Below are 14,121 nucleotides of genomic sequence, written 5' to 3'. Positions count from 1 at the left end.
AGACGAAACGTCTTGCGAGTTTGTTTCCTTTTTCTTAAAGCCGCTAAGCTGTTAATAGCCGCTAAGCCGTTAATAGCCGCTAATAGCCGTGCTTCGCAAGACGAAAAGACTCGCAGAACGGATTAATTTCGTCTTGCGAGGCACCACTGTATGTGCAAAGCCAATGCTTTGTCCCTCCATAAACTGATGCACTAAACACCCATCGTTCTTCACCGTGTCATGATGGCTGGGGATGATGAGTTGAGTCCAGCGTCAAGATAGCAGGCCCCTCAACCATGTTTTGTAGGACCTGCCAAGGGTAGCTGCCACCGCCACCTAATTCCTCATCACCCACCACTCCCAAGATGACCCACTACAGTTGTACCTTGGCTCTTGAATGCCTTGGTACACATACGCTTTGGCTACCAAATGCCGAAAACCCTAAGTGTTCCGGGTTACAAACATTCTTTGGAAGCCGAAAGTCTGATGCAGCTTCAGATTTGAGTGCAGGAAGGTCCAGCAGCCAATCGGAAACTGTGCCTTGGTTTTCGAATGGACTTCTGGAACAGATTAAGTTTGACAACCAAGGTACCACTGTATGCTCCTTGGTACCACTGTATGCACAGATTAAGTTTGACAACCAAGGTACCACTGTATGCTCCAAGGTACCACTGTATGCACCATTGGCAACTGGGAACTAAACTAGGCAATCATTTGCTCCAAGCCAGCCAGGCTCTTCTGTTCCTTATTCTAGTTGGCATTTTTAATCACCGCTTCCTTTAAAAGGAGTTTAGTCCCACACCATTTTAAAAATCTCAAGCCCGAAGCTTGGATCTCAGCTCTCACATGCATTATCCAGAACACACTTTAACTCTTACTTTACAGCTCAGGTGGACAACCTTAAGAACCTAAGGACACTTAGGGTCATCGTCCAACCGCCTGCAGTGCAGGGAATCCTTTGGCTCAATGTGAGGCTCAAACCCACAACCCTGGGATTATGAGACTCATGCTCTACCAACTGAGCTACAAATGTGTTCCAGCATCCTGTCCTCTGTGGCCAACCAGGTGCCCATTATGGGAAACTCAGGATTCGAGAGCAAAAGTGCAACTGGTTTCTAGCTAGTGGTGTTCAGAAGCATTGATGCTTCCTGGCATCCAGACGCAGGGATCAGCAAACTTTTTCAGCAGGGGGCCAATCCACTGACCCTCAGACCTTGTGGGGGGCCAGACTATATTTGGGGGGGATGAACGAATTCCTATGCCCCACAAATAACCCAGCGATGCATTTTAAATAAAAGCACACATTCTACTCTTTACATACGAGTACATAGTACTTATAGGCCGTCCGCGGGCCGGATTTAGAAGGCGATTGGGCCGGATCCAGCCCCCGGGCTTTAGTTTGCCTAACCATGATCCAGAGGACACCTGACCTCAAGGGAAACTGTGGGCCACATGCCTGTTTGAGTGAAGCAGCAGGTCTTGCTTTCACAGAAAAACCAAAAAGCATTTCTGTACACAACACACACAGAGGACACAATCCACCCAAAGGTCTTGCTACAATTCAAGGACACATTTTAGCCAAGTGGAAAAAAGCACACAAGGAGCTGGTATTGTGGCTTTTCTGGTTTTGTTTGACAGGAGGCAAGAACCTTATACACTATGAATTTTTCTTAATCCCCGTTGGCGGCAATCTTATTTCCCGTGGGGCTGAATTGCACACTATACATGGTTCATGCGCTGAACACTACCCCCCCAACCCCACTTGTGCACAAAGCGTTGGGCTACTGCCCTATTGAGGGAAGGGACGCAAGGCAGCAGCCCCGACCGAGGGAAGACTTGGGACAGGCTGGACAGCAGCTTTTGAGATTCCCAGGCACAGTTCCAGCTTTTTTCTGAAAGTATTTGGTTGTGCTGGGGTCCTAGATACTACAGCACACACAAAAGCTATATGCGGAGTGTGCTTGGCTTCGATCTCACGTCACCTGCTAGCCTTAAGCAAGTCAAGGGGTTCTTAGCCAGTCTCAAGATCTGCCTAGCGATGGCAACCCCTGCCTGGGTGGGGTGTGAAAATAGCACACACCTCCTCCTCCTCTGCCCGTGCAAATCCTTCCATAGCCAAATAGTACTATCCCCCCACAATAAGGGAGGTGTCAGGAGGCTTGGGGGACCCTCAAAATTTACAGAAATACAAAAAGAATAAATTAGAAGCAGAAAACACCCCAATGAGCACACTCAGTGGTCACACAATGCAGACTGAAAATTTAAAAATCTGAAAATTTGGCAGGATGTTCAGCCTGACCTGTGTGAACGAAGGCATGACTGGCTAGTTGGCACCCTGGAACAAGCACACTCCACAGACACTTTGCTGCAAGAGAATGGGTGTCAAGTCAAAATGGCAGCAGTTGTGTCGCTGAGGAGTCAGACTAATTCAAGTTTCCCGCCCCTTCTCTGCTATCGGTTTTACAGGGATCCCTGCAGAAGGATTAAGAAATTGCTTTGATTCATACATTGGAGCTCAATGAGCTAGGATTGCTCATGTTGCTAACACCTAGGAAGTATTCCTCCAATGGACTCTGCTTGTGCTAGTGACATCAGCACATAAACAGTGCTGGGACACGGCTAGAATGCAATTTCTGGTTGGTTGGAATCTCAAACAGCTACAGAAAAAGGAGCAGCAACTAAACAGCAGCTGTAACCAATGGGGGAGAGCAAAATCACTATCCCTTCAGCTTGAAGATTGAAGTTGGTGCTAATGAGAATGTTCATAGAACCTTTTGAACACATGGGTGACTCAATGGTGAAATCTGAGTTGGGGGTATCAAAAAGGAACAAAACTAGTAAGCTTCAGATATTGGTTGGCCAGGATTTAGGTCCCAGAGTGGACAAAAAAAGTAAGACAAGCAGGTAACAGAAACAACCTCCAGCATGTTGTCTTTTTCTGATTTTATTAAAGAGATATTTGTACAAGACGCCAAACTCTTTGTTCCAGATGTTTTTAAACCTGTAACACAAACAGAAGAATTAGTGAGTGGGGAGCCAATACCCATACCATGAACACAATCCCTGGGGCAACAGCCTGCATTGTTTTATCCCTGTAAAGGGTACCTGCAGCTCTCCAGAGGTTGACGGATTCCCGCTCCCATGAGCCAACAAGGCCAGTGATGAAGGATGATGGGAGTTGTAGTCCTGCAACATCTGGTGGGCTGTAGTTATAAAGCATTAAATGCACTGATTGCCCTCTATGAAACACATGCAGCAACATGCAGCCAAGAAGTGCGGTACGTTTCTGAGCACAATTCAAAGTGTTGGTGCTGACCTTTAAAGCCCTAAACGGCCTCAGTCCAGTATATCTGAAGGAGCGTCTCCACCCCCATCATTCTAAACGGACACTGAGGTCCAGTGCCGAGGGCCTTCTCGCTAGTGGCACCCACCCTGTGGAACGCCCTCCCACCAGATGTCAAAGAGAACAGCTACTACCAGACTTTTGGAAGACATCTAAAGGCAGCCCTCTTTAGGGAAGCCTTTAATGTTTGATGCATTATTGTATTTTAATATTTTGTTGGAAGCCACCCAGAGTGGCTGGGGAAGCCCAGCCAGATGGGCAGGGTATAAATAATAAATTATTAATTATTATTATTTACACTGCGGCTCACACCCAACATTTTCTCCTGACAACCCATGAGGAATAAAGCAGAGCGACTCACCCCTTATGCCGTGGGGACAGGCTGCGGCATGGGGGGCTGTTCTGGCTTTGTGCCTTTCTGCTCCGAGATGGGGGTGGTGGGCAGGATCTCCTCCTTGGGCTCCACGATGCTGACGTGGTCTGGCAAGGGCTTCTTGGGGCCAATTTTCCCGCTTGGGTCCCAGGGAAGCATGATTTTCACTTTAATGCCCAGCACACCTGGAGTAACAAGGAGACACTGTCAAGAAAAGCAGCCTGGGCAGAGAGTTTCCTCTACCACCCACAGCCTAGGCCTTCATTCTGTCTCGGGCATAGGCAAACCCGGCCCTCCAGATGTTTTGGGACTACAACTCCCACCATCCCTGACCACTGGTCCCGTTAGCTAGGGATCATGGGAGTTGTAGTCCCAAACCATCTGGAGGGCCAAGTTTGCCTATGCCTGGTCTTAGTCTTTGCTGTACTTGTAGAGAGAGAGAGAGACCAAGCAGACAATTCCCCTCTCACAGTATTGGGGGGTTTGGTGTTTCAGAACATTGTCCTTGGGCACCCCTCACAGCTATGTATGAAAAATAAAGAAACAAACCAGAAAAGACTCTCGCGACACTTCTGCAGGCTGGTTCACAGGCCGTGAAACTGAGCTTTCAAGGAGTTACAGGTTCAGTCCCCCCCCCCCAACACATGGCAATTCCTTCCCTTGGTTTGAGGCAAACCAGTGTGCAATTTTGTCCCAACCAGCAACTATTGTATAATAACAACTTTATTATTTATACCAAGCTAAGAAATAGGGACACGGGTGGCGCTGTAGGGACACGGGTGGCGCTGTGGGTTAAAGCCTCAGCGCCTAGGACTTGCCGATCGAAAGGTCGACGGTTCGAATCCCCACGGCGGGGTGCGCTCCCGTCGTTTGGTCCCAGCGTCTGCCAACCTAGCAGTTCGAAAGCACCTCCGGGTGCAAGTAGATAAATAGGGACCGCTTACCAGCGGGAAGGTAAACAGCGTTCCGTGTGCTGCGCTGGCTCGCCAGATGCAGCTTTGTCACGCTGGCCACGTGACCCGGAAGTGTCTCCGGACAGCGCTGGCTCCCGGCCTATAGAGTGAGATGGGCACACAACCCTAGAGTCTGTCAAGACTGGCCCGTACGGGCAGGGGTACCTTTACCTTACCTTAAGATAAGAAATGAGGTTTTTAAGCACTGTTAGCAAGACAGGTGCAAGCTATGACAAGACAGCAAACTATGGTTTGCCTCAAACCAAGGAAGAAGGGGTACCAATAAGACCAAAGGTCCTTGAAGGCTCAATCATCTAGTGCAGGGGTCTGAAACCTTAGGTCCAAACGCAGGCCTCTATCTGGCCCCTGGGATTTCTCTCCCCAGACCATACCCTTCACCGGCCCTGGCTGTGAACTCTTGATAATGCTCCTTGTTCTCCTGGATTCAGGGTAGAAAGGGATATAATAATAATAAAAAAATTTATTTATACCCCGCCCTCCCCAGCCGGGCTCAGGGCGGCTGAGATTAAAAGACAACATTCAAACATTAAAATGCAGCCTCATTTCAATAGAAACTCAAATCAAATCAAAACTTTTTTGGGGATGAAAACGTCAAATCTTCACCAAGGCTAACTATCCAGATTGGTCCTACTTGGGCCGGAAAAAAGCCAGGGAAGTCCCCAAATAGGAATTCCATCACAGGAGGAGAAAGGAAAAAAGAAAGAGGGAATCAAATAGATTCTAAGCCAAAGGCCAGAAATGCGGAAAGAAATCAGATCCTGCAGGGCCCTGGTCTCATGAGTCCCAGCCGGGGCCAGTGTTGAAAAGGCCCTGGCTCTGGTTGAGGCTCATCTAAATTCCTTAGGGCCCTATGTTAAGAGTACACAGAAGTTCCCACACTGTGCAGAGGTAACATCAGCTGTTCTCCCTGCTTTTTGCCTCTGGCCCCCTACACTACTGGCACGTGGCCCTCCAGAACGGAACATTCAAGGAGGCTGGGAAGAGCCAAAGAAGGTTGCCCGCTTCCGACCTACTGCCAAACCATGGCTTGATGCAACATGAGAACCAGCCCGGCTAGACTACGAAGCAGCCAGGGGTTAAAGAAGACCTTGAATCTTTTTAGGAACAAGGAAGCCAACTGGGGGCTGCCTGAGAGACTGCCTGCCCACTCCACTCACCCTGCCTGAGGAGGACGTGGCGGACAGCCGTGTCGACGTAGTAGTTGACGGGGTCTCCGCTGTGGATCATCAGGCCATCCACGAATTTCATGGACTTGGCTCGCTGGCCACGGAGCTTTCCCGACACCACCACTTCGCAGCCCTTGGCTCCACTCTCCATGATGAAGCGGAGGACACCATAACATGCCCTAGAAGAGAAGGAAAACTCTCTGTTGAACTGCACTGGGCGTTCTCCTCTGATCTACTGCTTTATTATCAAGTTAAGCAGGACAAACACCCCCCACCCCCATAGACTTCCAACAGTGGACTTCATCCGCAACACTCCCTTCTCAGACAAATGCCTCAAGATCATCCAATGAACAGGACGCCTCTGTTGGGAGTACCCAAGCACAGCGCCACAGAACGTGGCACTGAGCGGTTTACTCCAAGCAGGATGGCGGCCGTTTCTGACTCGTCATCGTATCATCACTGAAGGGTTTCTTTTCTTACAAGGGTTGCCATTCAACGAGGCTCAAGGAAGAGGCCATACTTTGGGGGAATCTGGCAAGGCAAGTTAGCTCGAGTAGAAACAAGAATCTCGCAAATTCGTTGTGGCATAAACTTGCCTGGGTCAGGGTCTCCCCTCTCTGTTCTCCCTTTCCCTATATTGAACATCAGATTGCAAGCTCTGCAGGGCAATGACTTATCCACCTCTGAAACATCATGCTACATTAATAATTTTGCCCATTACGCAGAAGAGAAAAGAGCAACTGCACCAGTGCAGAGATGAGGGGAACTTTAAGGTGCGTTAAGGTGGGATTTATTCAGCCCAATGTGTTGATTATAAACTTCCACAGAGGCAAAATTAAAACCCCTGTTTTCTAAACGCTATTGCAAAATGATTAGACGGAGTGTTGCTTGCTTACCTACGCACGGCAAGGCCCCCCAGAAGCTTGTAACGCAGCGATTCTGCTTGAGCAATAGCGCACAGCCCTCTCGTGGCCACCTTCTCAGCGTACAGCTGGAAAAGAAAGCAGGAACATTTTGTCCATTTTTTATTTTTGCAAAGTTCAGGCTTGCAGGCACCTCTGTTGCTTTACAGGCTCATCTTCACTTTGCACTCACGAACTCTCTGAAAATACTTACATGACCTTAAGGGTTTGTAGGTGTTCTCCTCCGCTCCACAGGCTGAGCCAAGGCATCCCATAAACACACCAGTTTTCAGTGTAGGGCCCACTTACGCTGTGCCTTGTTGCAGTATCATGAAAATGCGTTTTAAAAGCCAGTTTGGTTCCAGAACCGTTGGCCAACTTGGAGATGCCACCATTGAGACGCTTCCAAGGGTGGAAAGTGTCTACGGAAAGCTCAACCAGGTGACTCAACCTGTTTGGCCAATACTGGGCAAAAACATCATTCCAGACATGCCAAGCACAGAAGGGGCAAAGGGGCTAAAAACTTAAAAAGAAATTAATAGTAAGAGGGCCATATACGGAAGAGATGAAAACACAGCACTAGCAGGGAAGCTAACAGCTGAGAACTTCTCTTAACACAGCCCAGCACCTTCCAAATGTTTTGAACTACAATTCCCAGCACCCCCAGTTAGCATGGTTGTGGCATAAAAGTAGATTCTTACAGCTTTGTAAAGCTCACTAATGGTTAACATAGGTGTTTGGCGAGTCCAGCAGCTAAATGAAAGTTGAAAGGGTAATTAAGTTTGCAAATTTGTTTTAGATTCGCAATTCTGATGGTTAGAGCTTTGCTAATTTTAACCCTCATCCACCCAGATTTGAACCCTCTGACCTTTGCAGCCAATGCTCCAACCTAGTCTCCTGCAACCCTCCAGATGTTTTGGGATCCAGCTTCCACCAAACACAACCTCTGGCCATACTGGACTGATAGAAGTTATGGACCACTGACAGCTGGAAGGAGGGTGGCTGGCTAGACAAGGCTGCTCTTGCCTCTGAAAAACAAACCCCATTCTCGTAGCGTTACAATCACATCAGCCTAGATCAATAAATCGACACCAGTTTGAGGAAATACTCCAAAACCGTGACTCGCCCTTCTCAGACAAATGCCTCAAGATCATCCAATGAACAGGACACCTTTGCCCAAGCACCCACACACAGCACCACAGAACGTGGCGCTGTGCTGGTTACTCTGAGCAGGCAGGTGGCCATTTCTGACTCGTCATCAGATCATCACCGAAGGGGGAACCTGGCACACAATAAGCAGAAAGTGGAAACTGGGGAAGCCATTACCTCAACGCTTCCCTCGGGAAAACCAAACCGCTTCTGGACAACAGCAGTCAGCTCACGAATACGGCGCCCTTTCTCGCCCAGAACATTCTGAGTTCTGAAAGAAGGAGCAAAGGCAAGGCATTAAGTCCTCACTTAAGATGTTCAGATATTTTAGTCTACATTTTGAAATCGCTGAAATAACATGGGGTATTCTAGAAGTTATCAGCACTGAGAATATAAGAGGCAGGTTGCTTGATCCAGCAGGTTTTTCCCCTTTTAGAAACAGCGTGTAAAAGCAACCATTTGTCCCATCCTAACTCTGACACTGCCAGAGTTCAACACATTAAGAGATGTTAAACTGAAGGAGCTGACCACGCGAGTGTAGGCTAATATGGAGGAAGGTGAATTATTCCCAGTTACATTAAGCTGTGCATTTACGACTGGACATGACTCACTCTTAGCAAAAAGCAGCCCTTGGGTCAACATGCAGGTTGGAAGGGTCTGCCATTGTTTTTCCACACCAAATCATTTGCAGCAGATGTAATGGAGGCCCAACTCTTAATTAAATCAATTTTATTATACAGTCCCTGAGGCATTAACAGGAAGTATAATAGTATTTCCAACATAAAATGAATTAAAACTACAAAAACACACATTTTAAAAAGGAACTAAGCTACACTTAAAACTGATGAATCCCTCATTAATTTTTGCTGCAAAAAATCCTGAAAATGCTAGAAACACGTTGTTTGAACCAACATGGATTAGATTTCCAGGTACAGTGGCACTTAGGCCACCCCTATCCTCACAGATCACAACTCCAATCAGCCTGAGCCAGCATGACCGAATGTCAGGGACCAGGAAAACAGAGGGCATCAACATGCAGAAGGCCAATCTAGACCAGTATTTCACCCTGCAGTTCATGCAAAATATTGTCTGAATCTGGATCTATGACCAAGTGAGTCCAAGTGGCTCCTGCACCCGTGGTTTTTGAAAAGGGTGAGGAATACAAAGCAAGCTGTTTGCTTCTACAGAGCAATATATATAGGGAAACCATGCAAACCACAGCAACTCTTCTGATCCAACTCCAACATTCAGGAAGAAACCGTTCCTATCCAACAGGAATGCAGTAGATGGTAAAAATGCAGAAGAGGGGCTGCAGTGGTAGATCACGTGTTATGCATGCAGAAGGTCCCAGGTTCAACCCCTGGTATCTCCACGTAGGGCCAGGGATATTCTCCATCTTAAACCCTGGAAAACCTCTGCCAGTCAGTGTCGACAATACAGGGTTAGATGATTCAATGGTTGGCTTGGTAAAAGGCGGCTTCCTATATTCCACACCAAACTTCGCATGTGTGGGAGACTGGAGATATGGTAGTTTTCAAATACATGAGCCCTACATTTACAAACCCACTCAATCTTCCTGCAGTGTATACATGTCTGTAGTAGGTACAGGCTTCAATATTTCAATTGCCTCCTGGATTCAGTCAAACCACCCTATATGAACTCGCCGCCAGACTTTTGAGTTATCGCAACGGCAGAGATGTTCGCCCACCACCAGACACACAGATGCAAGTCACCTGGTTGCAAGGATGATGATTTCTGTCCTGGTTGGGGTAACTCTGACCTCCACGCCAGAGTAGCCATCTTCAGCCAGCTCCCGAGTCAGGAATTCATTCAGTTCAGCTTTGAAGATACCATCAGCCACAAACTGTAAAGAGCAAAACAGATTATGAGAAGCCAGCAGCAGTTTAACCCTGCAAACCCCAGGGGAAAAGTCTGGTTTAAGAAATAATAATAATCGACAAGCAGTTACTATGTGCTGTGCCCGATGTGCACCAATCCTGCCCAGTGCATGTGCAGAATAACCAAAAGGCTCAGAATTTCACTCAGAATGGAAATGGACTGGATTAAGAGCCACCCAAGTTTCTGCCGTGACTCTTGGAAGAACCTTAGCTAAGTGATATAGTTACACTTCCCAGAGTGGTTTAACAATCAATCCCTCTTCACAGGAAACTGGGAACTGTAGTTTTCTACGGGAGAATAGGGGTGTCTAATAACTCTCAGAACCCTTAATAAATTAGTTCCAGGATGCTTTGGGGGAAGCTCTGACTGTTTTAAGTGGTATGAACCTGCTTTCATGTACAATGTAGATATGAGCGCACACACACACAAATTTCTTGAACCTGCTGTCCACAGAACCGGGTTGCCACTTTTTAAAAGAAAACTTTTAGCCGAAACCTTGTACTTTTGTCTACCCTGAACGAAGGCAATGTACTACCCTGTCAGAGCAGCAACATGCAACAGAAAAATAACGCATTAGTGACGCCAAAACAGGACGCACCCCTGCAAGAAGTCCCCTTTTCCTGCAAAAACTCCTGGTCCTCCAGCACTTCGTTTAGCTTCCAGGGACAAACCTAGCAATTGCTCTTAGCCGTGACAGCCCCACAGAACCTCCACGTGGAAAAGCAGCATCCCTGCCAAATATACCAGTCACCGAGATACTGGTGCTTTAATGGTCCCCAAAGGGCATCTAGCTGAGACTACATAGAGTCACAGACCCTTCTTATTTATTTGGGAATAGGAGTTTGGTACTAGAATGCAGCCTCTTATCCTTTTTCCATTAAAGAAAGCCATTTCTTCGCACTCAGCAGCGAGAGCACTTGCGTTGCGTGCAGAAGGCCCAGGCTCAACCCCGCGTGGCCCCTCCAGGCGCTTTTTTGAGGGTCCCCTCCCCCAAAACCTGGAGAGCTGCTGCCAGCCAGTGCAGGCAATATAGGCCCAGGCTCAACCCCGCGTGGCCCCTCCAGGCGCTTTTTTGAGGGTCCCCTCCCCCAAAACCTGGAGAGCTGCTGCCAGCCAGTGCAGGCAATATAGGCCCAGTGCAGAAGGCCCCAGGCTCAACCCCGCGTGGCCCCTCCAGGCGCTTTTGAGGGTCCCCTTCCCCCAAACCTGGGGAGCTGCTGCCAGCCAGTGCAGGCAATATAGGCCCAGGCAGACCAATGGCCTAAGCGGGGCATGGCGCAGGGTCCTGTGTTCTCCTGGGGAAACCTTTGAGGGCCTGGAGCGGCCTTCTCTTCTCCCCCAGCCCAGGGCCCACCCGGCCTCTGCCTTGCCGCCATGTTCTTCAAGCCAGGCCAGCCGGGAGAGGGGGGGGGAGACCGGCCTCAATCCACGTCCATCCGCCGGTCTCGCCCGGCCGCCGGCCCCTCCGGAGACCTCAAACCCCACAGCTCGGCCCTCTGCTCCTCATCTCAGCCTCATTTCCCGGCTCCCGTCCCCGCGGCTCCGCACTAGCTCCCTGGGCTCCCTCACCTTTCGCTTCTTGGAGATCTGCACCGCCATCTTGAGCCGAGCAGCCCGGGCTGAAAAGAGGCCGCTTCCGCCGCCGCGGAGGATTATAGGGCGCGCAGGCCGCTTTCCGTTGGCTCGCGGGTGTCACGTGGGGGGAGCCGCTCTGCATGCTGGGAAACGTAGTCGACGTCCCTTCGCAGCGCGGCTCGTGGCGCATGCGGGATTTCGTCGCGGCCCTTCGCTGCTTCCCATTGGTCCGCGGTGGCCACCGCAAGAGTGCATCATGGGAAATGTAGTCTTTCTGTGTTTTTTACCAAATTAAAAGGAGTTTGACCAGACTTTGCGGGGTCGAGAAGTGAAATATTGTTAAATGAGCGCAAAGATAATTCACAGCACCGCACATTAGTCGCTTGGTAATAATAATAATAATAATAATAATAATAATAATAATAATAATAATAATAATTATTTGTTTGTACCCTGCCCATCTGGCTGGGTTTCCCCAGCCACTCTGGGTGGCTTCCACAAAGACCAAAAATACACTAATATGTCATACATTAAAAACTTCCCTGAACAGGGCTGCTTGAGGGAAGTATGGCCATATAATAAAATATGATAAAATATAATAAAATTGCTAATAGGCAAATGAAACCTCCAGGAACAGAGGCAGTCTACCTTTAAGTGCCAGACAGCCAGCAATGGAGAAGCTGTTCGTATGCTTGCATTGGCATCTTGCTGGCCGCCTCCAGAGTATTTTGGAACAGGTGGCCTGACGCAATAAGAGGAAAGGCTGTCGCTCCGCTAGTACAGCATCTGTTTTTCCTGTTGTCAACATCTGTTTTCAACAATTTCAGGTAAAGGTGGGAGGAGAGAGCCCAGCCTGAATCCCCCAGAAAGCTGCTGGTGGTCAGTACAGACAGCACTGAGCTACATGGAGGTCAAAGAAGCAACAAGGAGCTAATCTATCTTTGACCCCTTAGAGAAGGATCTGAAATATTTTCCTTGAAGCTCTAATAAGTTTCATTCCGGATTGTTTTATTTGATGTTTTGATGTGAGGTAAACCACTTTGAGATCCCCCCCCCCCTTTAAAATATAAGGCAGTATAGAAAAGAAATGACTAATAATAAATTTCATTGTAAAAAAAAAATGGTGCCTAGCCATTTCATTGTGTTGACCATAACCTAGGTTTAAGGTGCCATTTGGCGATTAGCTTCTACATCTGAGTTTCGAAACTGCTCTGGAACTCTTCCAGCTCTGCAATTCTATGATTCCATGTATCTTTTTTTTAAAAAAAGGAAAATTTCTAGATATGACCACAGTGGGGCAGTCCCTTCCTGCAGAATAAGACGAATGCTTTGCTTAGCCTAAGATAGACACATTTTCCAAGGGGGCAGGTGGACTCTGTGCTTCTTTAGAAGCTGTTCAGGGGCTTCCTCAATGAGAGGACAATCAAGAGAGAAGATTTCCTAGAAGACAAGAGGCCCACAAACCTCTAGTGATGTACAGTCAAGGGTTCGTCTCAAGCATCGGACATATGCTGAGCCACCAAGGTCACACATAGCAAGAGAAAACGTGAGCCACTGACAGCTCACCATTGTCCACAATTGTCACTGGTTCCGTGGTCCAATTGCTTCCTCCTCCTTTTCAGCTGAAATCGACACTCCCGTTGTTGTAAGCCAGAAAATAGCTTATCTCCTTTACGCCAATAAAACTCAGAAACCTGAGGAGTTAGGAGTCCAACGTTGATTATTGCAAAGCAATAGGTTACAGTTGGATCGTTCTGCAAAACTGTGAAATAAAAAATTTAAGGACTTATATATAAAATAGTAGTGTGGTTGCTGACCTTGAGCCAGACATCCTGGAGAGTGAAGTCAAATGGGCCTTAGAAAGCACTGCTAATAACAAGGCCAGTGGAAGTGATGATATTGCAGCTGAACTATTTAAAATATTAAAAGATGATGCTGTTAAGGTGCTACACTCAATATGCCAGCAAATTTGGAAAACTCAGCAGTGGCCAGAGGATTGGAGAAGATCAGTCTACATCCCAATCCCCAAGAAGGGCAGTGTCAAAGAATGCTCTAACTACCGCACAATTGCACTCATTTCACACGCTAGCAAGGTTATGCTTAAAATTCTACAAGGCAGGCTTAAGCAGTATGTGGACCGAGAACTCCCAGAAGTGCAAGCTGGATTTCGAAGGGGCAGAGGAACCAGAGACCAAACTGCAAACATGCGCTGGATTATGGAGAAAGCTAGAGAGTTCCAGAAAGACATCTACTTCTGCTTCATTGACTATGCAAAAGCCTTTGACTGTGTTGACCACAGCAAACTATGGCAAGTTCTTAAAGAAATGGGAGTGCCTGATCACCTCATCTGTCTCCTGAGAAATCTCTATGTGGGACAAGAAGCTACAGTTAGAACTGGATATGGAACAACTGATTGATTAAAAATTGGGAAAGGAGTACGGCAAGGCTGTATTTTGTCTCCCTGCTTATTTAACTTACATATGCAGAATTCATCATGCGAAAGGCTGGGCTGGATGAATCCCAAGCCGGAATTAAGATCGCCAGAAGAAATATCAACAACCTCAGATATGCAGATAATACAACCTTGATGGCAAAAAGTGAAGAGGAATTAAATAACCTTTTAATGAGGGTGAAAGAGGAGAGCGCAAAATATGGTCTGAAGCTCAACATCAAAAAAACGAAGATCATGGCCACTGGTCCCATCACCTCCTGGCAAATAGAAGGGGAAGAAATGGAGGCAGTGAGAGATTTTACTTTCTTG

At 47.7% G+C, this 14,121-nt stretch overlaps 1 protein-coding gene and 2 non-coding genes across 3 annotated transcripts; all 3 read right to left on the bottom strand.

Moving 5' to 3' along the window:
- Window positions 1-2,907: 2,907 nt before the first annotated feature.
- RPS3 (ribosomal protein S3) lies at window positions 2,908-11,499 on the bottom strand. The gene is made up of 7 exons (XM_077926902.1): window positions 11,355-11,499; window positions 9,620-9,750; window positions 8,064-8,157; window positions 6,732-6,826; window positions 5,827-6,014; window positions 3,684-3,880; window positions 2,908-2,980 (listed from the first exon to the last, which is right to left on the bottom strand). The coding sequence occupies exons 1-6, from the start codon at window positions 11,382-11,384 to the stop codon at window positions 3,687-3,689; spliced, it is 732 nt and encodes a 243-aa protein (XP_077783028.1). The 5' UTR covers window positions 11,385-11,499; the 3' UTR covers window positions 2,908-2,980; window positions 3,684-3,686.
- On the bottom strand, window positions 6,151-6,300 carry LOC144327658 (small nucleolar RNA SNORD15). The gene has a single exon (XR_013392756.1). It is a non-coding gene; the product is annotated as a small nucleolar RNA SNORD15 (small nucleolar RNA).
- On the bottom strand, window positions 7,864-8,012 carry LOC144327659 (small nucleolar RNA SNORD15). The gene has a single exon (XR_013392757.1). It is a non-coding gene; the product is annotated as a small nucleolar RNA SNORD15 (small nucleolar RNA).
- Window positions 11,500-14,121: the final 2,622 nt, after the last annotated feature.

This window comes from Podarcis muralis, chromosome 4 (genome assembly GCF_964188315.1).
Source record: "Podarcis muralis chromosome 4, rPodMur119.hap1.1, whole genome shotgun sequence".
Classification (NCBI taxonomy): domain Eukaryota; kingdom Metazoa; phylum Chordata; class Lepidosauria; order Squamata; family Lacertidae; genus Podarcis; species Podarcis muralis.
This window is presented reverse-complemented; position numbering and strand designations above follow the sequence as displayed.

Coding starts and splice junctions, on each gene's coding strand:
- RPS3 (XM_077926902.1), bottom strand. CDS start 11,384: ATGGCGGTGCAGATCTCCAAGAAGCGAAAG. Junction 8,158..9,619: donor ATCATCATCCTTGCAACCAG/GTGACTTGCATC, acceptor TCCTTCTTTCAG/AACTCAGAATGTTCTGGGCG. Junction 6,015..6,731: donor GGGGGCCTTGCCGTGCGTAG/GTAAGCAAGCAA, acceptor CTTCTCTTCTAG/GGCATGTTATGGTGTCCTCC.